General features: G+C 39.9%; 1 protein-coding gene and 1 long non-coding RNA gene across 2 annotated transcripts in view; one reads left to right on the top strand and one right to left on the bottom strand.

Annotated features, from left to right (window-relative positions):
• PPP3R1 (protein phosphatase 3 regulatory subunit B, alpha) overlaps positions 1-2,037 on the bottom strand; it is a 38,662-nt gene extending 36,625 nt beyond the window's left edge. The window contains exon 1 of the mRNA XM_066546329.1: positions 1,813-2,037. Within this exon, the coding sequence (XP_066402426.1) occupies positions 1,813-1,815 (3 nt within the window). The 5' untranslated portion in view covers positions 1,816-2,037. The remainder of the gene's footprint in view (positions 1-1,812) is intronic.
• LOC136554406 (uncharacterized) lies at positions 1,044-22,237 on the top strand. Its single transcript, XR_010783322.1, has 2 exons — positions 1,044-1,452; positions 21,630-22,237. It is a non-coding gene; the product is annotated as an uncharacterized lncRNA (long non-coding RNA).
• Positions 22,238-23,661: the final 1,424 nt, after the last annotated feature.

The following is a 23,661-nucleotide window of genomic DNA, read 5'->3' as shown; positions in this document are numbered from 1 at the left end:
AAGGCACCTAAGATCAGGTGATACCAGAACCAGTGTAGTGATATAGCTACAGTAGTGCTCTGCTTACTTGAGAAAACAAGCACCTCTACGGGCAGAGATAACATTCATAACATAACATCTTTTTTCCCCACCATATATATTTCTACATTGTAATACATCATACAGAAATACTATTCAGGAAGCAATGAAGTAATGATCAACATGATTACATCATCAAAAGATCATAAGAAAGCTTTAATTACAACAGAATGGATGAAAAAAATAATCAACATAATAATACATGAAAGTTAAGTTCATTAAAGGCTCCTGACATGCATATGGGCATCATAGTTAAATAATATTTCTTTCCTTTTATACATGGTAGTGTGTCACATATGGCAGGTATTTGAGAACAAAATTTTCACAGAAGATCCAACTACTGGCAGGATGAGCACAACTGTCGAGTGGAAAAGATCGCTGTTCAGGATGATCTATACATTCAAAGTAATTACCAGTACTGCAACCATGGCATAAGTGATAATAATTTTTTTAAGCCTCAAATTCATTAATATCTTGTTCTCAAAATATGAACTTTTCTTTTCCCCCCCAGTATAGATGTGCTCCCAACTGAAACCAAAGCTTTGTACACTTCAAAACACTTCTCCAAATGCACATCTATTAAAGTGAACACAAAAAACCAGCCTGAGCATGGCACATTAGATTCTGCCACAACTTTATTTTTTAAAGGAAAGACTGCAATGCCTGCTTAAAAACAAAAGGAAACCCATTTTTGACTTCCAGGCCCTGTGAGGTCTAACGTGCATTGTGATAACCAGCTGGCCTCGCTCTGAAAAGGTTAAAAACAACAACAAAAAAATTTAAATTACTTGTATTTCTCCAGCGGTAAAACCAAAATATTGCCAGGTCTTCCTGCAGCCAGGGTACTGGATAATTTAGGTTAAAATAAATGTTTATTAAAAAACAGGGCGTTGATTTCTTGGCAGCGGTGAAAAGCAGCAGACACCCCTAGTGTCGACGTAAAATACTACACGACTCCATACTGTATCTCCAGGTTAATTTTACAGCAGAAAAAAGGAAATTTAAATCTGTCATGATTGAAAAAACAGAGCGACTCTCGCGCACACACACACCTGGACACATCGCACTCCCGCAGCCTCAGACCCCGAGTACCCATCGTATGTGAAGTGTCAGCTTTACCGGCCCAGCCCAGTTACAGCGCACATTATCCCGTCCATTGGGCTACGTGCATTACAGCTTTCCGGTCCGCATACGAACAGCTATTGCTGCTGCACCGGGGGCGGGGGGAGAACCCCGCGGAGCTGCGAAACAACCCCCGCACGGCAGCGCCGCCGAAATCGCCGGAGTTTCGTTTGGAAACGGCTCCGGGGACCGATAGTGCCTCCATGGAACAGACGAGGCGCAGCACGGGCGACGCGAATCCCCAGACCGCGGGTAGGGTCGGGTGGGGGTGAGGTGAGAGGGTGCTGGGGAAGGGAAGGGCCGAGCCCGACTAGCGCTCCCAAGGCGGTGGAGGGAGGAGGCGGAGAGCCAGCGGGGTTCCGTGGGCGGCGGAGGAGAGCGGGGGATGCAGCCGCCGCCGGGGAGAGCCGAGAAGGAAGCCCAAAGAGGCGCTCGCCCGCGGGAGGACGTGGACTGCCCGGGGGCGGGAGGAGCCGGGTCAGGGGCAGGGCAGCGCCGAGGCGGAGCGGTGGTGGGGCCGCGGGGGTGGGGGACCCGGCCCGGTCTGGAATATTCCAGAGGGACGGGAGCAGGGAAGGGAGCTAGGGAGTGGAAGCGAGGGAGGGTCCTCACCATGGCGGCGGGTGGGTGTCAGGCGTCTCCCCCGCTGATGAATCCGCCGACCCCGGCCTCGCTGTGCGTTGTCCGGCGTCGCCGCCGCCGTTGACACTCCCAGTCCGCTCCTGATCCTGATGCCGATCCCGCTCCCGTCACTGCGGCAAAGGCTCCGCTGACCCGCGCACGGAGCGAGCAAGCGAGGGAGGGGGCGCGAGCGGCGCTAGCGCGGGGCGGAGGGGGTGGGGCTTTCACATCCGGGGACTCCTCTGAGCCGGGGGGTGGGGCGAGGTCATGACATCATCGGCGGGGTGGGGAGCTGCGAACGCGAAATGGCGGTGGGGCGGTTGTGAGGTTGTTGGGTTGTCAGGGGCGGAAGTGATTTTTGAGGTCGTTGAGTCCAACCGTCAGCCTGGCGCTGCTACTGTAACTCTAATCTCTAAACCACTAAACTACATCACCCAGCACCAAGTCCAGGCGCCTCTTAAACACCTCCAGGGTTGGTGACTCCACCACCTCCATCGGCAGTCCTTTCCAATGTCTGGCCACCAGAACAGTGAAAAAAATCTTTTTTCCTACTATCTAATCCCAATCTCCCCTGTCGCAGTTTGAGGCTGTTTTCTCAGGTCCCCTCACTGCAGGCAGGGCAGAAGAGGCCGGACTTCAGTTACTCGGAGAGAGCAATGAGGTCCCCCCTGAGCCTCCTCCAGGCTAAGCTACCCCAGGTCCCTCAGCTGCTCCTCACAAGCATGTGGGGAAAAGGGGATTTTTGGGGCTGCCCGAAGGTCCCTTTTAGTAGACCTTTTGTGTTAAGTGTTAACTACAAGACACAACTGTTTTTCTTTTTGCTACTAAACCAGGACTGATCAGGCTGATGGCATACACTTTTTTTTTCCCCCTTGTATGATTTGACAGATGAATGTGTGATCATTTTCAGTGCTGGGCCTGGCTAAGTGTGACTCTGGGTCTGCAGCGAATGCCTTGAAATGTCTTGAAAAGGACTCCAAAGATGCAGATTTCCTGACCTGGGCAGCAGATATAAGTACAAAAATACCTTAATAAACTCAAAGTTTATTGCTGCTACAGCTACTGGTGCTAACAATTGTTATCTTTGCTCGTTCAGGCCTCTGCCCAGGGAAAGGTTCCCTCAGGAAAACTGCCAGAGCTGCTGGTTGTCCTTGTTCTCCCAAACACCCTCTGCTTAGGCTGGTCTCCTTCAGCTATAAACTGTATATATGTATATTATTATATGCATAATTATTTTATATATATGTATGTGTGCGTGTGTGTATGTATGTATTTTTATAAGCTTTGCTGCTTGAACTTCCTCATGTGACTTCTGTGTTCTGCAAAAGGGGAAAAAAAATCCACAGGAGGAAGCTCTGTGCAAGGAGGCATTTGAAAGCAAGCCTTTGAGAGGTGGCTGCTCTCTTTTTGTTCTGGCTGTTATTTTCCTCAGGTTTTTAATATTGTATTGCAAGAGGCTATCAAGGCTCAAAGCTGCTTGGTAAAGAATCAGAGAGTATTTAGTGTTGGAAGGGGTCTCTAGAGATCATCTAGTCCAACCCCCATATTTAATAGATTTTTAGAGTATGGTGTTTCAATACTGTTAATAGTTAATTTTACAAAACTAAATAAATTGTGCAGTGATGAGATAATCCTTAAAAGTCTATGCATGTATCTTTGTTTCATGCCAGCTTTGTACCCTGCATAGTCTACAAAATAAAATGACTGAGTTGAATGCAAACTCAGATGAAGGATGTAGTCTCAGTAACTACTTTGAGGCAAGATTTAGGGCAATGCAACTGCTTGCATAAGTAAGGCTGACCCTCAGGGAGTGATCCCTATATATTGTGAAGTTTTAAGTAGGCCAGATGACACCTTTAAAAACCTCTGTAAAGGGTAAAATAAAATAGTTAATAAAGAGGGTGTGGTTCAACATTTCCTTTGGTGTTTTTGCCTTTCTCTGCTAAATGGGTTTATTTTGGACTGCCATGACACAGCACATAACACTGTAACAAATGAGGCGGTGATGAGAAAATAGTAATTATGTATAGTTGTGTTGATACTGCCAAAGAGAAGACTTGGTACCATGTTGATGTTTTTCACGCGTTTGTTCCTTGGCTCTCAATAGCTAGACACTTTGGCAGGGAAATGCAAATTAATTCTGTCAAATTCAAGGTGAATGGTGAGCTAATTCATAGGAGAAGGGAAGACTGGATTGTTGCTTTAAAACCAGGTTATTTTTTTTAGGACCACAGCTGAGAGCATGAGCTTTCCAGTCTAAAATGGAATATCCTCTCCCTTCAGCTCTTTCTGGAAGAGGAACTGCCTCATCGCTGTTGCCCTATTAGTGGGAGTCTGAGCTGATCTAAGATTAGCAAAGATTACCTTTAGAGTGCATGGAGAAACCTGGAATCTTGAAATTAAATGCACAAATGCTAAGAGGAATGGGAATCTCCCATAGGGAGGTCTGCTCAGGGACCTACATAAATGAAGGGTGACTGTGGAGTTCAAAATAGATCAAAAGCTGTTCTGTTCTAGAAGACTGAAGCAAAGCAGAACAATAAATGTGCAGTTCTTAGAAACTGTTCATGACTGATGAATGTTCTGTTCCCAAACTGATATGCAGCTTTAGCAGGAAGAACCAAGAGTGGGTCAGGCAGATTGCACAGAAAAGCCTGGCAAAAGTAACTAAGTGAAAGTGGTGGTGATGAGTGAAACTGAATGGTGGTGATTTGCACCAGAAGAAAACAAAACAAGCACTAAAACATAAGTGCAAGACGTGGGTTAATAACAAATCAGCAAAACAGGCTGGTAAGAACCTGGGCCTGGCCACAGTGGGAGGTTATACACCAGAAAATGGTCAGGTCCAGGGAAGGAATTTTCTGCCTGTTTTTATTAACAAATACAGATGGTTAGGATGTCTCTTCTTTTAAGGGGAAAAAAACCTAATTGATAGGATGTCTAGGGATAAAATATTCCTAGATTTCACTAAAAGCTAGCATTAAAATTGATTGGCCTCTAGCCAAAAAATAATAACTTGAGATCTCCAAAAGGAAAAGGAATTCTGATATAAGTCTTGCTCCTTGCATCTCTGTCATTGCAGCTGTATCTAGCAGATGTAAATATGGAGTAAAAAAATCAGCTAAATGAAATAGAAGGAAGCTAGAATTTCTATTGAATAATATAATGAGATTAAAATAAACAGAAATGAGGAACATAATACCTTATTTGTTACTTTTTTGAGTTCCACGTAGACAGAGCCAAGAACTTAGGAAAATACAATTTTAATCTCTTAATGCAGTTATGTCACTGCTAATAGTTTTGAACCTCTAGATGCAGTACAAAGAAGAACTAGTGCACTTTTAATTCCCTTCTTTTGTTTGAATGTGTCCAAGTTGCTTTTCTTTTCTATCTAACTTCTAAAAGGAGTTAAAAATGAAAGATGGTGTTTATTAGTGTGTAGGTAAGAGTCTGTAGAAAACCATGACTTGCATTTGATGCTTTGCATTATGGTACCTGTATTTCTGACTAATATTTTTTAAAATATTGATATGTGATATTTTTTTTAGAGTAAGAGTCAGACATCTCTTTGTCATTTTTTGCTGGAAGTAAAGCTCAGCTGCAGCATAATTACAACCATTCAAACTAGGATCATAGCATCATGGAATCATTTGGATTGGAAGGGACCTTTAGGGACCACTTAGTCCAGCCAAGGGGCCACCTATGTCCACCATAAGCAGGGAAATCTTCAACTGTACCAGGTTGTTTAGGGCCTGGTCAAATCTGACCTTGAATGTTCCTAGGGATGGGCCTTCCACCACCCCTCTGGGCCACCTGTTCCAGGGTCTTACCACCCTCACTGTAAAAAACATTTGTCTCCATGTAGATGGAAACTGATAAGGCTACAGATAGGTAAATATGTAAACTCTGGATCTGTTTGGGATCTTCAATGTTGTTAACCATTGTGATGTGGCTTGCACAGTGCTTGACCTAATGCCTAGAAAACAGTTTCTGTGCTGCTGCTTATGTGTCTGAGCTCTAGCTCATTTCATAGCATGTTTCTTTGAAAGTGCTATTTGTGATGCTCTAACTGTCTCAAGGTTTTGAGGATTTTTTAATATCACATGTGTCTTTGATGTCCTGAGCATATTCCTCTTTGTCTTGCCTTGCGATACTCTTCATATAAAAATTCCTGACTCACAAACCTTGCTGGATGTAATTTGTCAGCATTCTCCTCTCTGTTATCCCAGAGTTAGGGCTGCCACCTAATTAAATAATCTTCTATCCTGACCCTTAACAGACTGTAAGCAGCTTTCCCAGCAAGGCAGGTAAACTCTTGGGACTGAGTGCAATAAAGCTTGAAATACAGTATTTTTAAGCATGTTTGTGTGTTCATATGTAGTAGTGTTTTATAAAAATCAATCATCTCTTGTTCTTCTGTAGTTCTGTAAAAGGAAGAAAGGAAAGCAACTTATGAACTGGCTTTGAGAGAAAGTGCTTTCAGTTACTGTGGGCAAGGGAGAATGTACTTTATCAGCAAAAGAGGAAGCCTTTTCAGATAGAAATTAAAACTGTCCTTTCTCAGCATGTTTGAATTGCCCTGTTAGTGCAGGTCCTGAGCTCTTAATATCTGTAAAACCAATGCACCATATTGATTTATCATTTTAATTGCAATAAACCAATAATAAGCACTTCTAAAGATACAAAACTGACTAGAACTGACAAATGGTTGGAAGGATAATGTGCTTCTTATCGATCTCTCTTACTCCTACATTTGTCTTTTCAGGTGAAAGAAATCGAAGGGAACCTATCCTTATTTTCTGGCATTTTTGTGAGAGCATGTATAAAGTACCAAGACTTGAGAGGAAAGGGAGATGATACTTTTCAGATTCAGTAAGGCACAGCTGAAAAAACTATCTAATGAAAGACTGGAATAATGCTGTGGGGCACAGAAGCTTGTGAAGCTGTAGGTCATAGGGTGAGTTTTAGTTACCAGTTGGTTTATTTTGTGTCACTGTGGGATGCTGGATTTCAAATTGCTAGAAGGGATGGAGATGTATGGTTGTCTCTTGCATATGTGCATTTACTGAAACAGTGCTTGTTAATGCTTCTGATCTGTGGATCTTGCTGCCCTAGGTGCTGTGAATTAGATGACTTGATAGTAGGATTATTTGTTTTCAACTTTTGTTTGTCATTAACATGAATTGGCTGACTGCTCAAAGACCTTGCAACAAATAGAAGCAAGTGCTGGAGTAGTGTTTGATATTTTGTTTTCACTTATGTGCTTGTTTACAACCTTTTCAAAGTCTTACTTATTTTGTTTAATTCTGCTAGAGATTTATGTGTGTCAGTCTGACTTATGAAGTTCTTACCTTCCTGCAGTAACTAACAAAGGCTGTAGAGACTGCCTGGCACAGATTGTTAGTGAGCTATTAATGTACGTAACTCCAATATTGCAGAAACAATCTCTTGAATTACTGTTTTATCACTGGTCATGTATTGGCTGACTGGTTCAGGTTTGGGCCAGTGCAAATTCTGAAGGTGATGACTCAGGCAGTAAACTAGACCAATGATTTAATGGCAAAACAACAATCTGAACTGAAACTATGCCAAAAGGTCTTTGTTCATTGTCTTTCTTGTAGCAAAGAGAAAACTAGGGAACTGCTTTGTTGCTGATGCTCTAAGTTTGAGTTGGGGACAAATTTTGAATACCTGTTAGTAACCTGACACTTTCAAAACTAATTAACATAACACTATCAAAACTAATCAACATACATATTTTCCTGTGGAGTACCTTTTAGCATATCAGTATGTGTTGTAAGGAGTTAGTTAGTGCAAGGTTCTGTGTCCATGATCCACTTTTTGTTGTCATGGAGGACAAAAATAATGGCATTAACAAATGCTGTCTGTGGTGTGATATGTTAAATTGCATCTAGCTTAGTTGAGGATTTATTCTACAGCTTGTACTGCCATGATCTTTTTGCTCATGTAGTCTGTTTTTGTTTGCAGTGCTGTCAGCAGTATGAAAAATTAAGTAGCATGTTAGAGTGTTCAAGGAAAACATGATGCAGCATGATCACATATATTAATGTAAATGTTCAGAGCCCTTTAGCTGAGGCAATGAGACCACACTAAGAGTCACTTGTGTGTGGAATTCTCTGCTCAGGGCTGCTGTTCCATGCAGAGACTCTTGGAAGTGCAGATTGAGGACTGTGTCATTTGTCACTGAGGCAGTATAACCCCCTATGCCAATAAGATATGTTTGCCACAGGATGGGATTTTTTTCTTTCCCAGGGAATTCAGAAGGTGATATTCTTTTCTCAAGGTGCAAAGCACCTGGCCTATCAACTGTGCCTGTCTGTCAGTGTTTGGATCAACATTGGATACCACCTTTTTCTTTTAATGGTAGTACTCAGGTATTTTGCACCTGCAGCACAGCACTAGAAAATCCCCTCAGCTCTTTAATGGTGTGTGGAAATTTCAGTAGAAAGTGAAATTGCACTCAAGCTGCTTGGATGGGACTTCTGTGTTCACATAAAGCAGGTTCAGGTCCTGAATCCCAAGCATTTAGACTTCCTAGGCTTTATGCTTGCTCTTTGTGCTTGTAACATGGTATAGTTAACCTAAGGAATCATAAATAGGTTTAGCTTCCTGGCATCCTCTTCCTCCTTAGAGGTAAGTAATAGACTGCAGGTAACAGACTGCAACATTTTTGCAATGTGTGTGTGTCACCAAAGCTACTGGGAGCTCTTGCTTTGCACTGAAGTCAAAGAATCTATTTACAGGAATTAAAAATTGGCGGGACTTGCTGTTAATCTCTGTTAATCTACAGATTTTGAGTGATTTAAGTCTTTGGGCCTTCATCTCACAGAAGACTGTCTAATTAAAAGGAGCACTTGCCAGGGATGGTGTGCAGCTTGTTACCCTGGAATGGTGTTAAGTCATGGTGCTGCTGCCTCCTACTTATTTGGCAAAGTACCATCAAGTTTCTGGTGTGGAATTGATTTATAACTTCAGTACATATAATATCAGCTTCTGATCCATCCTGCTGTTTCTGAACTCTCCCACAAGAAAAAAATAGAAATTTTCCTTTCCTGAAAGGACCTGCAATGTTTCTGGAGGAGATTTCAAAAGTCAGAATAAAGACATTTTCTCTTATTTTCCTATCAAAATTCCCCCCAGTTTTGTCTCCCTGCAGACAAAATGTATGCATAATGACAGTGAGTTCCTAAATAAATACTATGAATTTTTGGGTGTCTTAGTCATACAGTGCTATTTTTCTTTCCTCTGTCAATAGGGAAGAATACTGCTCTCTGAAAATTGTGCATTTTATTTTGCAGCCTGCTTTGCAGGCTGAAAACAATTTTCTGGTTTTGTACTGTAAAGTACCACCACTGGAATTTTGCTGAAGCCCAAACAATTTTCCACTGGATGATAATATCCTTAAATGTACTGTCCCTAGTTTATGCAGCATATATTATACAAGAAGAGATACTCCAGGCTGTCCTCAATATGAAATCTAGTTTCAAAAACCCCACTTCTGTAAGCCTTGTCTGTGGCAGGAACAATAAGACCAGTAATGATTCTAATGCTTTTCAGCTGGTGAGGAATGCAATGGAACATTTTGGATGTTCCATGACCTTGGATCATGTATTTATGCATAAATAACTTAAAAGAGGCTTAAGAGAACAATGTCAGAAAAAAAAAAAGATAGTGCAGATTTAGTTATCAGGATAGTACTAATGAGATGAGACTGTGTTGGAAAAATGGTATTATCTTTTAAAGAACTTCAGGTTTGTCTTCTCCCATTTAGTTGAAGTTGTCATACGACTCCTTCTGCAGATTTAGGAACAGCTGGTAAATTTGCAGAGGAGAGTTAATGCCCAGGAAAGTAAGATATACACTTAAACCTCACAATGCCATGAGACCTTTGTACTGCATGTAAATCTTGGTATTAAAAAAAAAATGGAAACTTGTTCAGTGTTGTAATAAGCATGTTACTAATGCTATGACTCCATGGGTTAGAATTGAAAACATTTACTGAAGTCCAGTTCTGCTGGACCCCTGGGACCCAGTGTTCCCAGGGTAAGCACAGCCTGTGGATGAGGCACTACTGCCGTTCTGACAAACCTCAGTGGAATTGCAGTCAGTGTATTTTTCCTGATATAGCTCACACCAATTTTGGACTAGAAGAAACAGCACTGTAGTGGCTTTTTGGTCAACATAATTTGCAGTTTTCTCGCTGACTTGTGCTCACAGGAGTATTTTGCTACCTCCCCAGAGCTAAAAGTGTAGGATGTGTCTGGGAAATGTTTATGTTGTGTCCCTCTTGCAAATAGAAACCATTCTGAGCAACAGCATCATAGCACAGTGAGGCAACATGCTACTTCCCGATTCTGACATCTGTAGCAAAGAATAAACGCAGTTTATCAATACTCTCTTGTGCTGCTGGATATGATCTCTCCAGCGCTAGCAGTAGTTAAACCAAGACCTCAGGAGCAGGCAGCTGAAAGCTTTCATTCTCTGTGTCTGCATCCTGTAATCATACTCTGGGATGTAAGGGACTAATTAATGCCTGAATACCAGGGAATACATACCCAGTCTTTTGCTGATCAAATGCAGCAGCAGTTAGCACTGGATTTAGCCTAAAGTCAGGGAAAAGAGAAGGGATGCTGTTAGGGTGAAGGAGTAATCTGTAATCCTCTTGGTGGTGAAACCCAATCTGCCTCTCCTGAACAGGTCAGTCTATATGGGTAGCAGACCAGGTATGCCCACATCTGGTACAGTGAGAGAATTTCTCTGGTGTGTATGAAGGATTCCACTTTTTCTCACACGTGTAAATGAAGATCTACATTTAATGTTGAACAACTGCAGCCCTTCTTGTGTGGGCTGTTAGCTTTAAGCACTGCTGTTCTGAGTGCAATAAATAGAGCATATTTTAGATTAATTCTACAGAGAAATAAATTTCAGCATAACCTGGTTTTCAACACTCAAAAACCTTTGGGTATACCCTAAAGCTGTCGCAAACCCTGGGAGGTAAGAGCCTTTGAAATAGCTTTGTGGAGTAAGCAGTGTTTTAAAAACAAAACAAACACATGCATCATTGAAGCAGTTAGGATTCCCCCTTTAAGAGTATATCTTGTTTTTACAGTGTTCAATTATGTATCTAGTTTGTATAATCATTAAGAACTAGCCTCACAGTGTAAATCCTTTGGTTTTTCAGTAACAGACAGCACACATTTTACTGCTCAAATGGTTAATTTGTTAGTGATGATTGTTCTTTATCTTGTTCTGAACATGTGGGTGGTCATTCTGACTGAATGCATACACATGTAGATGTATGTTGTAGGATAAGATGAAAGCTTACAGTACTCAGTTCTTGGCATCATAGTAGCCAGTTTAAGTGTTTGCTCAAGATCTACATTCATGCGTAGCCAGCTTTGAGGGTTCTCCTGTGTATCTCATGATAGTTTTGGGATATTTCTATTTTGAGAGAGTTTGAATTGAGGTGACTCTGAAGATAATCTCCAGTTAAGATATAAAACCAGTTTCCCAGGAATTTCACTGGGAGTGAGTCTAGTTTCACTGAGCAGTGAGGCTGAGCTGGAAGCATGCTGCATCCCTGAGGAGACCAGTGAAAAGCTGTTGCTGTGAGCAGCCCCTCTTGCTCAGTCCCTTAGAGCTAATGTGTAGGCTCCACAGCATCCTTAATTGTCCCTAGGTGGTATGTGGTCTTGTTCGTGAATCACACCTTGATCAATGGTGTCCTCAACTGTAGTAAAGTACTCTGGCCTGCTGCTGTTGTGCTGAAGACCAGAGAACAGGTCCAGACATTGTTATCTGCACAAGGTTTAGCTTCCACCCTGTTATTTCTCTTCTGGTTTATGGGATCACTAAGCGCTTGAGTATTAAGTTTCTTGTGGAGCTTGGGATGCCAAATCTTGGTCATGACCACAGTGATTTTTTGCTACAACTATGAACAAATCCATTAGTTAAACATCAGTGAGGTTGGTAAGTGGTAATCCTGATGTCTAAGACAAGTGTTCTAGTGCACATGCTCTTCTGGATGTCATTTTGGGAACACCTCCACAAATACTCAGTTTACACCAGTGAGCTGAAATAGAGGATTTTTAACAGATTTGTCATTCATTTTCTATGTGACCTTACACAGTAGGTATCTCAGATGGATGTGTAGACTTTAGGCCTCTTTTGAAATGTCCTTTTTGAAATGCAATAGGCGGAAGATTCAGAAATTCTCATACAAATTCATAGTGTATTTATATGTCCATTGTTATTTACATAGTATAATCTATATTTAACTTACTGAAAAGTACATGATATTAAAATATGGTAAATTCAACCTTGCTTGATATGTCCAGCCTAAATACTTTTTTGTAGAGGAAAAATGGAAAGAACAAAAGGATTCTTAATGACTTATAAAAGTTTCAAAATGCAATGTCATCAGTCTTAGCTAAACTTCTGTATCTGATTAGAAGAAATAAACAGACCAGCTCACTCATGATATTTCAGGTCTTAAAAGCATGACGAATCTTAAAAGCTGCTCCTTCTTTGCCTTTTTTTTCTTTTTTTTTTTTTTTGTGCTACAGCTTAAATTGACAGTGGTTCCAGTAAAGGTATTCAACTAAATTCTTTACTGTCTTTACTGTTTCATGTTTAAATGAAAACAGGATCCTTAAGACTGTGTGCCATAGAAGTTGGAAACAACTCAAAATATTAAAGGTATTGATAAAAGAACCCCCACTTTGAAATTGCTTTGCTGCATAATAGTCAATTTATCTGGCTATTTATCTGGCACAACCAACAGCTCTAGTGTCTGTGTTTGGGGATGTCTGGTTCCTTGCTGTGGATTATCTTGTAAATGTAAATTAATGTTTTGTGAATTAATAATAACACATCTTTTTAATGATAAAAGAACATTTAGTTTGACTTAATTATCTAGTTACTGCCTTTTGCAATAACACACTGCTTCCTGCAGCTAAACACTCAATTGAAAAAAAGATAGCTTATATAAATATGTAACTGTTTATCACTTAGAACTCTCTTGATGCTAAAGCTGTAAACCTTGGTGTTTGAGAAGGTATTTTAAAATTTGGGCGGTTTCTGAAGAGATAATCAGATTCTAAGCTGAGTTTCTTCCCTCAAATACCTGCATTGTCTTCAGTAATACATTTGCATGCAAACTGGAGGAAGGCGTTTGGCCTATTCTTAGAGCAAGTCAAAATTATGTTCTGCTTCTTCATGATCAGCTGTACATCTTCCCTTTATATCTTGCGTGTCAACAAGTGCAGGGCACTGAAGAAGCTCTTTGCCTTGGAGGAACTTACAGCCTACATGTTAAGGATAACTAAATGTTATTCTATGAGTTTATTAGGGTTAGAAACTCACTATTCCTTACCAGTAGGTTGTAGTGTGTGGGTAGATAGCAGGTGTGTGTATTGGCTCCTGCCATGCTGCAGGAAAAGGGAATACACCATTGGTTTTGCCCTCCTTATTGGGAGTTTTCCACATATGATCTGCTTGTATGAACCTGCACAGGTGTGCTTCCTAACTCAGTTCTTAAAATTTTATCCCTCTTAGCTTAAACACTTCATGTAGTTGAAGTTTTTCTAAAGTTAATTTATCAAGCAGTTGGGCTGGGGAGAGAATACACATGCAGTTAAGTTGGCAGACCGGAAAATGATTAAAAATTTCTGCTAAAAAGAAAAGAGCTGTATTAGGTGCTAGAGCTGTATTAGGGACTAGAAGCCTCTTTAGTTGCCCACTGTCACCAAAAGCCCATCTCTAACCACCAGTCAGTCATTGATGCCTGTTGCAGTGTGTCGCCATTTCCTGTCTCACCTATCCCATCCCCCTCAAGCATGCCAACCTTTCCCCCTCCCCCTTTGCCCTCCTGCCTGGCACCTTCCAGCAAGGCGTCGTGTGATTGGCAGATGCCCCCCCAGGCCCGGGCTCGTTGGTTTGTCCCAGCGTCCACATCCCCTGACCCTTCCCCTGCTCACACCTGGTTGGCCCTCACCTGTCCCTCCCCTCCCCCTGTCCCCAGGGCTTAAAAAGGACACGAGACCATGCAGTTGGGGTTCTGTCTCTGCCGTTCTGCCTGTCTGCCTGGAGCTGTTGCCAGATTCAGAAATCTACCATGCTACAATAAAACTCTGGATCTAAGCTCCTTGGCAGAACCCGCTTCTTTTCTCTTCACTGTTGCCTGAACCTTTTCCACCAAAGGTAAACTGAGTTCCTGTTTTGCCTGGACTTGTTCTGAGCGCCCAGCTGCAGCACCTAGCAAGCCAAAGGCATCTCTGGGGTGAAAAACGCCAAAGCTGCCGCCTTTGGTCCAGCAGCGAGGCCAGACGAAGCCAGGCAGGACACACCCCGAAACATTTGGGGACTAATATTTAATAGATGCCCATTGGGTGGATAAAGCTTGATTTCATTATCACACTTGAGACCAGGGTTGGAACTGGGTCAGGCTGAGAGAGGAGTGTAGTGTGTGTGGATAGGCGAGAGCTGGTAACGGTTTCCCTAGTGGGAAGAAAGAGACAGCTCACCAGCTGGCAATATTTCTACTGCATTTTGGGGAAGAACTCTGTGTTTGGTTAAGTTTTGTTGTTATTTTTTTTGTAGTTATTGATCCTAGGAAATCATCTTGTCTATTCTGAACTTAGTATTCCTTAAATTTAAGGCCATTTTATATCCTAAGTAATATGATTAGTGCTCACATTTTAGGACTGTATTTTCTTAATCAAAAAAAAAAACCCCTCAAGTTACACATAAATATTTTGGTAAAGGGTTCTCCAAAACTGTGAGCAGAATATTCATCTTTGTGGCAGATGGTTCTACAGTAATTGCTGATTCATAGTCTTTTGAAAAAGGAAGTAAGCTACCTATGATTTTATGGACTAAGCATTTTGACTAAATGAACTTGTTTATATCAGCATATGGCTTTTGCAGTAAGCTTAGAGTTAGAAAATACTGCTTATATTTTACAAGTAGGATTGACTTAATTTAGTGATTGCATGGATTAAAAGGATTCATACATAGTTTTTCATTCAGTAAGTATTTTTTAGGTTTTGTTAAGCAAGAAGATAGTTTTATTATTCATCACTGTTTTTCTTAAGCAAAACCCTCAAATGTTTAAAACCAAGCATTAGCTTATTTTGTAGGGCATTTACAGTGTAGTTTTGAGATGGGTTTCTCATAGACTAATTTTTCTCTTTTTTTGTAGTTCTTGTTATAGACTTAAGTTTTCATTAGCTCGTGGATGAATAGTAGTGATTCTTAAGCTTTAAAATTTAAATTTGTTTTTATATCTATTTAATTTTAAAAATATGAGTAGCTGCCTGTGAGGACAACTGCTTTCTTGAAGGGATAATTTAACTAATTATGTATAAACATTTATTCCATGCTTATCACCATAGTAACTGACTCCTTAAGTCAGTGTGCTTTGCTGAGCAGGGTTGCAAATGCTGTAGTGAGCCAAGGCCTGAACTTCTGTGTGAAAATAGGGTTTCACGTTTCACTGAGGTACAGCTAATCCCTGCTACACCTTTTTGACCTCGTGCCATTATTTGTATTCCCAGGGCTGCAAGCATGGTGGAAACCTGGGAGTTAATGTGTCTGAAAATTAACCTCCCTGAAAATTAGTGTGCACCAAATCATCCTTCTGATCTGCTCAAGCATGTCATTGTATGGCCACTAGTAAGGCACTGGGCAGAGTCAGGAACATGTGATTGTGATAAGTATGGAGAGACAGCTACAAATTAAGCTGATTACAAAGCTGCTCTGGAAGCCACTTGTTTAGGGCCTGACTATGTTGTAGCTGAATTTGTTGAAAAATTGTTGGGTTGGGAGTTAAGCCAGTTTAAGTGAGGAAATTATCTAACTGATATTAATTTGAAGTGCTTTTCGTGACTTTGGAAGTATATCCCTGAGCCAAGAATCTACTTAGTGCTGTTTTGAGAATGGAAGATGCTGTCAGGATTGACTTTTGATGTCTCTTCCATATGCTGACCTCTGACAGCTGGCCATGGAATTTCATCAGAATGTTCACTTCAGAGATTCTGTTGCAATTAACTTAATTGCATCTCTTTATTTTCACCTTCTTTTTATATGTACTAGACAATTGCTGTCAGAGAAACCTCATCTTTTTACTTCAGCTTTCATTTTAACAGTAGCAAGGGTAGTACTAGCTATTTCTGTAGCCTGTTTGTAAGTAAATCTCATGCATATTCATGCTTCTGATGCTCCCTCCATCTTATAAAACACGGCAATGTGTTTTATAACTACAAAGCTTTAGAAACTCAGACTTTAAAACTCAGAAAGACTTAAAAACATTTATCCTAAAAACTTGATGAAGGTTTTTAATTTTTATCTGTTACATTAACCAGGCCATCACTTTGAGCCTTAAAAATTACACTGCCATTGTATTTTTCCAGTGCACTTTAGATCATCACTTCGCCATCCAAGGTCCTGATCCCATGGAGACTTGCACACTTGTTTAATAATGCATCTTTCAAACAATACTACTGATTTATTACTCTTCATTTACTGTTACCTGATTTGGAGACAATCAGATACTGGGGCATCAGCATTAATTCTGTAGTATTTGCGAACAGAGAAATGATTTGCAGGTGTAGCACAGCACAGCAGTTAAGCACACTTGCAAACTGCAGTGTGAAGTGTGATATTGTATAGCCATTTATAGCCTGAATTTTTAAGAGCTCTAACTCTGCTTTTGGCTTGGCTAACTTCCATGGCTGTTGTAGATTACATTTGCAATCAAGTTGTTGCCAAACTTCCACTCTATGTTGGGGTCATGTTTACTACTGCGCAGCTGCATGGTGAAGAGTTGCAGTAAAAACAAAATAAACTTAAGACTATTTGAGGAGCAGTTCCCTATGGGACTGGAGAGCAAGTGGATGTTGGGCAAAAGCTCAAATTGACTGTAGACCAAAGCCAAATATTTTTGGCAGCATTTGAATTTTACTGTTTCATTATAGCTGATGTGTTCTTGTCTGCAGCTCTAATAAAAACAACTTGTGCATGTTCTGAGTACTGTTTAAAACGAACATAGATGTAAGAAAACTGGAGTCTGCTGCTCTCCACATGTGGTGTTAGAATGGTGCAAGGTTTTCATCTGTTAGCCAGAGTAAGGAGCCTCCTAAAAGCCCCATGCACATTAAATTTCTGGAACAACTCATGAGAAGAGTGCTGTTGGAACTCTGGAGGACCTGGCTAAAGGCTAAATGTGGTCCTCCCAGATGAGGCTTAAAGTATACTACAAACTGTAATGGAGCTTTCATTATGATTTAGCTGTTTGGGATAAGACACCCACACCTATATCCCCCTTTTTTTTGTTTTAAAATTGTGTAGATAGATGCATTTTTGCTGGTGTGAATTCCAGTAACTCTTTGAGCTTAAAAAACCCCCAAACCCAAAAACCATGGTTACTGCCACTGACATTTTGACAAGCCGTTTCTAGCTTGCTTTAAGTGATGAGGTATATGCAGTGATGATCAGCTGCATTTTACAAGCAAAATTCTCCAAAATACTACATTTTCTGTGTGAAAACAGACTACAGAGCAGAGGAGAAGGATTTTTATATTACATGTACTCCTTACATGAGGAAAGAGATAGGTTTATATCTTTTCTTAAACACCAAAAATCCATAGAGGACCAACACCTTATTGTCCCACTTGTATAAAAGCTTCAGCTGGAATTCTCAACTTTTTTAAGATTGGTCAATCAAATACAGAATATTAGTGTGCAGGAAACCAAATTTCTTTATTTCTGGTAATATAAACATTTTTTTTCCTTTTCTGAAAAGTTGATTTTGATGCTGGTATTTGGGGATATGATCATAGTAGCTTTGTGAAGTATTGCAAATACATGTGCAAAAGTTCACAGAACACTGTTAGAATTGGAAATGTAATTGAGTTTTGGCCTGACTCAGTGTGGGCTGTGTGCTCTCAAATCTCAGTGAACCTGGGTGGGGTCTGAAACCTTTTTCTCATACCTGGAGTCAGTTCTTTTTTCTACTGTAAATTTTTGCTGATCTATTTTTGTTTTAGTATTATTTCTCTTTATAGACATGATGACAACTAATTGAAATAATTCTTATTGTGATGAGTTTAGTCTGGCTGAACACCAGGTGCCCACCAAAATTCTATTTACAGCCCTCCTCAGCTGGACAGAGGAGAGAAAAATATAACCAGAGGCTCATGGATTGTGATAAGGACAGAAAGAGATCACTCACCAGTTACTGCCATGGGGAAAAAGACTCAACTTGGGGAAAGCAATTTAATTTATTAGCAATTGAATCAGAGTAGGATGATGAGAAATAAAAAATGTTAAAACACCTTCCCACACACACTCCCTTTTCCCAGGCTTAACTTTTCTCACAAACTCCCAAGATGCCGCAGTTTTGCAGTCTCCTGCTCTTATTTGCTGTACTCAGTAGTATTGAAAGTATGAACACTTTTGTGTCCATTCTATTTCAGACTCAAATTACTCAGAAATGGCAGTGCATCACATAGACTGTTATAAGTCTCTTTTACCAGACAGGCCAAATACCTTAAGGAAAGCCATTTTGGATTGTAAAACTCTTAAAATTATTTAATGAATTTGGTAAAGCTGAATGTATGTTGCAATAATATCCAGGGATCATATGAGTATTTCATTTTCCATGGCAGTGAGCTTCCAAAACAATGTGTTTGTTTTGTTTCTGAGATGGAGGCGCTGTAGTTGCCCAAGTTCAGGTTTCAACTTCAAACAGAAATCTAACTGAAGCAGAAGAGTCCTCATACCTTTCTGTTTTTCTGTGCTTGCTTCTTGTATTTGTTTTGCCACGTACGCATGTCCTCTGTAGACTGTGGTTCAACTCTCCAGTCAAAATCCTGATATGCCTCCTATGCAAGAGTAGCACAAAAAGGAACCATACTGGGATAAAAGATCTGGGACACATTAATGTTCAGGTTTAAGTAGATATGTAGTTTAGGAAGGATTGTACCCTACAGTTTATTTTCACTAATTGGAATAAGAAAGGGTTGAGGCAAATCAAATCTTAGAGAGCCAAATGATTATTTTAGCCCTTCATCTTGTTAGAAAGTAATACTTTGAAGGAAAAAAAATCACACTTGATGTATATCACTTATGTCTGTGAGCCATAGTAACTTTACAGGTATGATAGAGGTAAATAGTTTATATAATTTACTTAGTTATACACAGTCTTAGTTATTAAATACTACTTACAGAGCTCTTCAAATCAAAACAGGTTTTCATAGAAAAAAATTTTGTCACAAAATTTCCATCTTCTAGATCAAACAAATTAAGCATCCCAAAATTCCAGCTGACTCTTTGTGTGTATATATATTTCATTTTCATTAGATCTGCTTGAAAATGAAAAAGTTTTTTGGTTAAGGTTTTCGTTGGTGTCTGTTTTTCCAGTCTTTTTTTGAAAAGTAATTTTTGAAGAATCTTTCTTATCAGGTAATGCTTTAAATAGCAAGAGACAATTTTCCTTTTTCAGAATGCTCCAAATTTTTCCTGTCTCTTACAGCTTCTAATATTCTTTTTTCTTTCAAGTCAAGTAAAGCAGTTAGATGCTTAGCAATTCTGAAATTCAAACTATATATCTGGGTATCTAGTTTTGGTTAAAACATTGTGGATCAGTTTATAATATTGAAATTTAAGTGAAACCAAGTAATTCTTGTTTCCCAGAAAAGTTCTAATTAGCTACTTTATACTCTGTCCTTTGCCTTTTTATCTTTGAGTAGACTCTAGCATTTTGTGTTTCTCAGTTGCAGTTTCAAGTTGTAAGATAATTACTGTTTTCAGAATCTTCAAAAACTTAATAATTTCTTTTCAAATGCAGAGAACAACAACAACAACAAAACCCCAAACAATCAAAACCCCAACTTAAAGAAAGAAAACAGAAGTCATAGAATGAATGTAATTATTGCCATTAGGTGACTACAGTCCTACTGGAAAACTTGATGTCAAGTTCACTTTAAGTCCTTGCATTCCCAGTTAGTCAAGTGAGTGCTGATACACATTGTCCCTCAGTAAAGTTTTTACTGGACCTAAGAAGATTTTCCAAGATGATATTGGCTATCTTTCAAAATGTATCACTGAGGATGCTTTTTAATCTACTTTCTATGTCCAAGCTTTATCTGTATTCACCCTGAACTTTGAAAAGACTCCTCAGACATTTAATTGTATGGAACATCAGCAACAGATGTAATTACGATGACAAAAAAGGGACGGCTAAGGTGGCTTTACACAGCTGTCCCATTTCCCTCTGGGACTTATTAATGTTAAACAAACAAGATTCTGGTTGCCTTTTCAAACTGTGCTATCTGGCCTGTATTGTTTCATTATTATTATTTGTTTTTTAGATTTACATTTACCATATAGCATGATAATTTTGCAGGGTTAATTACAGGTGAATAGGAACAGTTTTGCTCTGAAAAATTACCTCAAGCATAGAGTGTGACCTGATGTGATCTGTAGATTGCAGATATTTTAGATAAGGCTTTGATTAATGAAAATTTAACATTACAAAGTTATCTGTCAGAGCTGGCTTTTCTGACTTGACGTTTAGCCTTCTGTGGAGCTGACCACAGCTTGCAGCTGAATCTGTTTTCACTAGGTGTTGATTATGTGTAAGCCAAAACACAGTCTGCATGATTATATCATAGTTTGCTATGAAATGGTAGCAAGCATTTGAAGACAAGGAAGATTTGTAATATTGTTTTTCACTTATGACTTTAATAGGAGGAAGGGGTTCTGAGCAGCATGGAAGACCTTTGGAACAAAAGTTGTATTTTGTCTAATCCTTTCCATCTCATTTTGCTCCACAGGGCTTTGATCTGGGATTAGATCTGTGTGTATAGATCTGTGTATATATAGCAATTGCTTAATTAGGGCAGAATGGTTTCTTGAAGTTCCTGCAAACCTGGAAACAGGGTGGGTAGGGTGTCTCTAGTTCTCTGAGTGTGCAAAGCCATAATACACTCTTCAACACAGAAAATGATGCCCAGACTTATTACCTATCACATATGTTTCCCCTGATAATTTGAAGTTTGATACTACAAGAGGCCTAAGGACTCCTTGTCCCCTTTGTGTACTTGTGTTATTCCCACTGTCAACGATAGGAGTTAGCTATACACATCAGGAGGATTTACCCATTGGACTAAACTTAGACAGCAGGGAGTATGAAATTCTCTCTTCTCTAAAACTGGACAGCTTAAGCATCACTCTTATCTCTACATTTTGTGATTTTTTTTTGCTAAGGAAACAGTTGTGGAAGTAGCAGCTGGGAAATGTGATGATAGCACAGTGTTACCTTGATGGAAATTGCAGCTCAGAGCTGTTTTTCTGGAAAAAGTAGCCATTAAGGTTGACCCCAGTAAAAGCTAACTGTCACTTATTGGCTTCATAAATAGTTGACCAAAGAGAGGATTCCTTCTTTTTGTGTTATATAAGATATATTTTCAAGTATTCAAATATTATGTTCAGTGATTAGGCCAGATGTTAAGTTCTCCATATTATTGTGATTTTTTGTCCTCTTATACTACTATCTGGATAGCTGATACTTTTAGTGACATTTATATATCAGATACATCTAGACATAAATGGTGTTGGATTTGATGTGTGCTCAGGTTTTTCCACTAAGTAATTGCATCAGGGGATAGTAATAGTGTGATATAAGTGAGGGTGCAAGAAGGGTTTAGCTTATAAATGCTTAATCTTTCATTTTATGGGGGGGGGGGGGGGGTTGTTTGTTTGTTTGTGTTTTTTTTCTTTTCCAGTTTTTGAATCTTCTGTGGTAATCCTGTGTGGAAGCTGTCAGGCGTGGGGCACTCCAGCATGTTTAGAGCTCCTACGCGTTTCCAAATTGAGAGCTGCGACAGACTGTCATCTTAGCAAGAGAAAAGCTCCCTCCTGTGGAAGACATGAACCTCTGCTGTGACAAGGAGCAACCATAAGGGCATCACACCGTGATTTTAAATTAGCAGGAAAAAGGGTTACAAGCACTGTGGGACTTTGCAAATATTGGAATGAAAAACCCTGCTCCCTGTTATTTTTTTTCTCAAAGTAATTTTTTCATCTTTTGTATGATTTATAACTGAGATACGGTTTTAGAAATAACTGTTTGCTGTAAGTAAAACTGGATCATTTAAATACTATAATGTGGCCACAATGGACTCTTTAATGTTAAAGGGATCTAAAGCAGCTGATATTTTTTCAGATTTTACTTTCTGTAGCTCTCTGCTGAAAAACCATTGTATTTTGGACATTTCTGTCAATTTGAGTTTGTAGAGCTTACTTGTAAAAAAATTGTTTCCTTTTTCCTTTTTTTTTAAAGTTTGATAATCTGTATATCTCAATGATCTGTATTAAAATGATTTTGACTGTTGCTGTGATTGGTGGTCCTTGGTAGAAGGTTCTGCTGAGCTCAAAGCCCTGTGTGATTTGGAAAAGAAAACTGCATAGAAGGCATAAAGATGAAATTGTGATGGAGGGGCTGGAAGTAGAACTTGATATAAATTTCCTGCTAGAAACAGTACTTTTACCTTTGAGCTGAATATGATTCATGCTTATGATCTGAAGGTAGAAGGCTCTAGCTCATTAGCACATTAATAAAACCCTGAGGCATTTACTTCCATAAGTGCTAATGTTATTCCCCTGAGAATGAAGCACTTTTGGGGAAGGGGAGATGGATCTTCAGTACTCTAGTGGAGTTTTAATTTTGCCAATTCCAATTCATTGCCAACTAGAGTGGACTGAGATAGCACCGAGTGCTCTGACCTGCTGCAAAAAACTGTTGTGTTGAGATTGGGTATTGGGATCCTGTCCATTGGCCAAATGGTAAATTGTCATCTTGTTCAGAGAGAGCTGGGCTTCTAGCTTATGGCACACAGTAGCTTAAGTTTGGTTACAAAAGCATGGGATTAGCAATGGTATGTAATGATGAAGTGAGATTTAGTTCTGTTTTTAGAAATGTTATGGTGTACCTGCTTATTTTGATAGAGTTTGGAGTCGTCTTTGAAGTAGGGAATGGTTGCTGTGTTAAGGTAGTATTATCTTTATTTATGAGAACTGTTAAGATGTTATAGTTTGGGTGAGCAGTCCTAATGATTGTGCTTTCAAAGAAATGCAAGCTCCCAAACTTGTGGGCAAGCAGAAATTCTCATGAGGCTGCATATTACAAAGGCTCAAGTCAGGGTCATGAGAGATGTTGGCAGAAGTGCCTTATCAGTGAGGTTCAGTGCTGTGTGAGCTCCCTTGGATCTCTCTGATCTCCTTCTGGACCACAGAGCACTCGCTGGCTGCTGCTCTTCAGGTGCCAGTTTGGATTTTAAAAAATCAGCAATAACAAAGGGGAGTCCCTCTCACATAGAAGTACTTGCACTGGGTTCTGCAAGGCTGGAGTGTTTGTGTGGGAGCGGAAGTGGTCTGTGCAGCTCAAATGGGGATGGGGAGGCTTTTACATATGGCTTACAGCTCACTAATGGCTCCTAGGATTGAAAGTTGCTTCCTGGTACATATGAGTCACCATGCCTGGAGGGATTAAGATGTGTAGACATGGCATTTGGGGACATGGTTCAGCGGTGCACTTGGCAGAGTTAACAATTGGACTGGATGATCTTAAACATCTTTTATAACCTAACTAATTCTACAGTTCTATATTTCCTGTTAGTAGCTCCCATCTATCGATTGGCTGGAGTATTTCTGATTGCTGCTTTTTTTCCTATGGCAATTTTTCTCTGGTTTCTTAAGAAATTGAAGCTTTATTGAGCACACTTTGTCTTGCTCTTCTCCTTTCTCTGCACCCCTCCA

Source organism: Molothrus aeneus, chromosome 3 (assembly GCF_037042795.1).
Source record: "Molothrus aeneus isolate 106 chromosome 3, BPBGC_Maene_1.0, whole genome shotgun sequence".
NCBI classification, from domain to species: domain Eukaryota; kingdom Metazoa; phylum Chordata; class Aves; order Passeriformes; family Icteridae; genus Molothrus; species Molothrus aeneus.
This window is presented reverse-complemented; position numbering and strand designations above follow the sequence as displayed.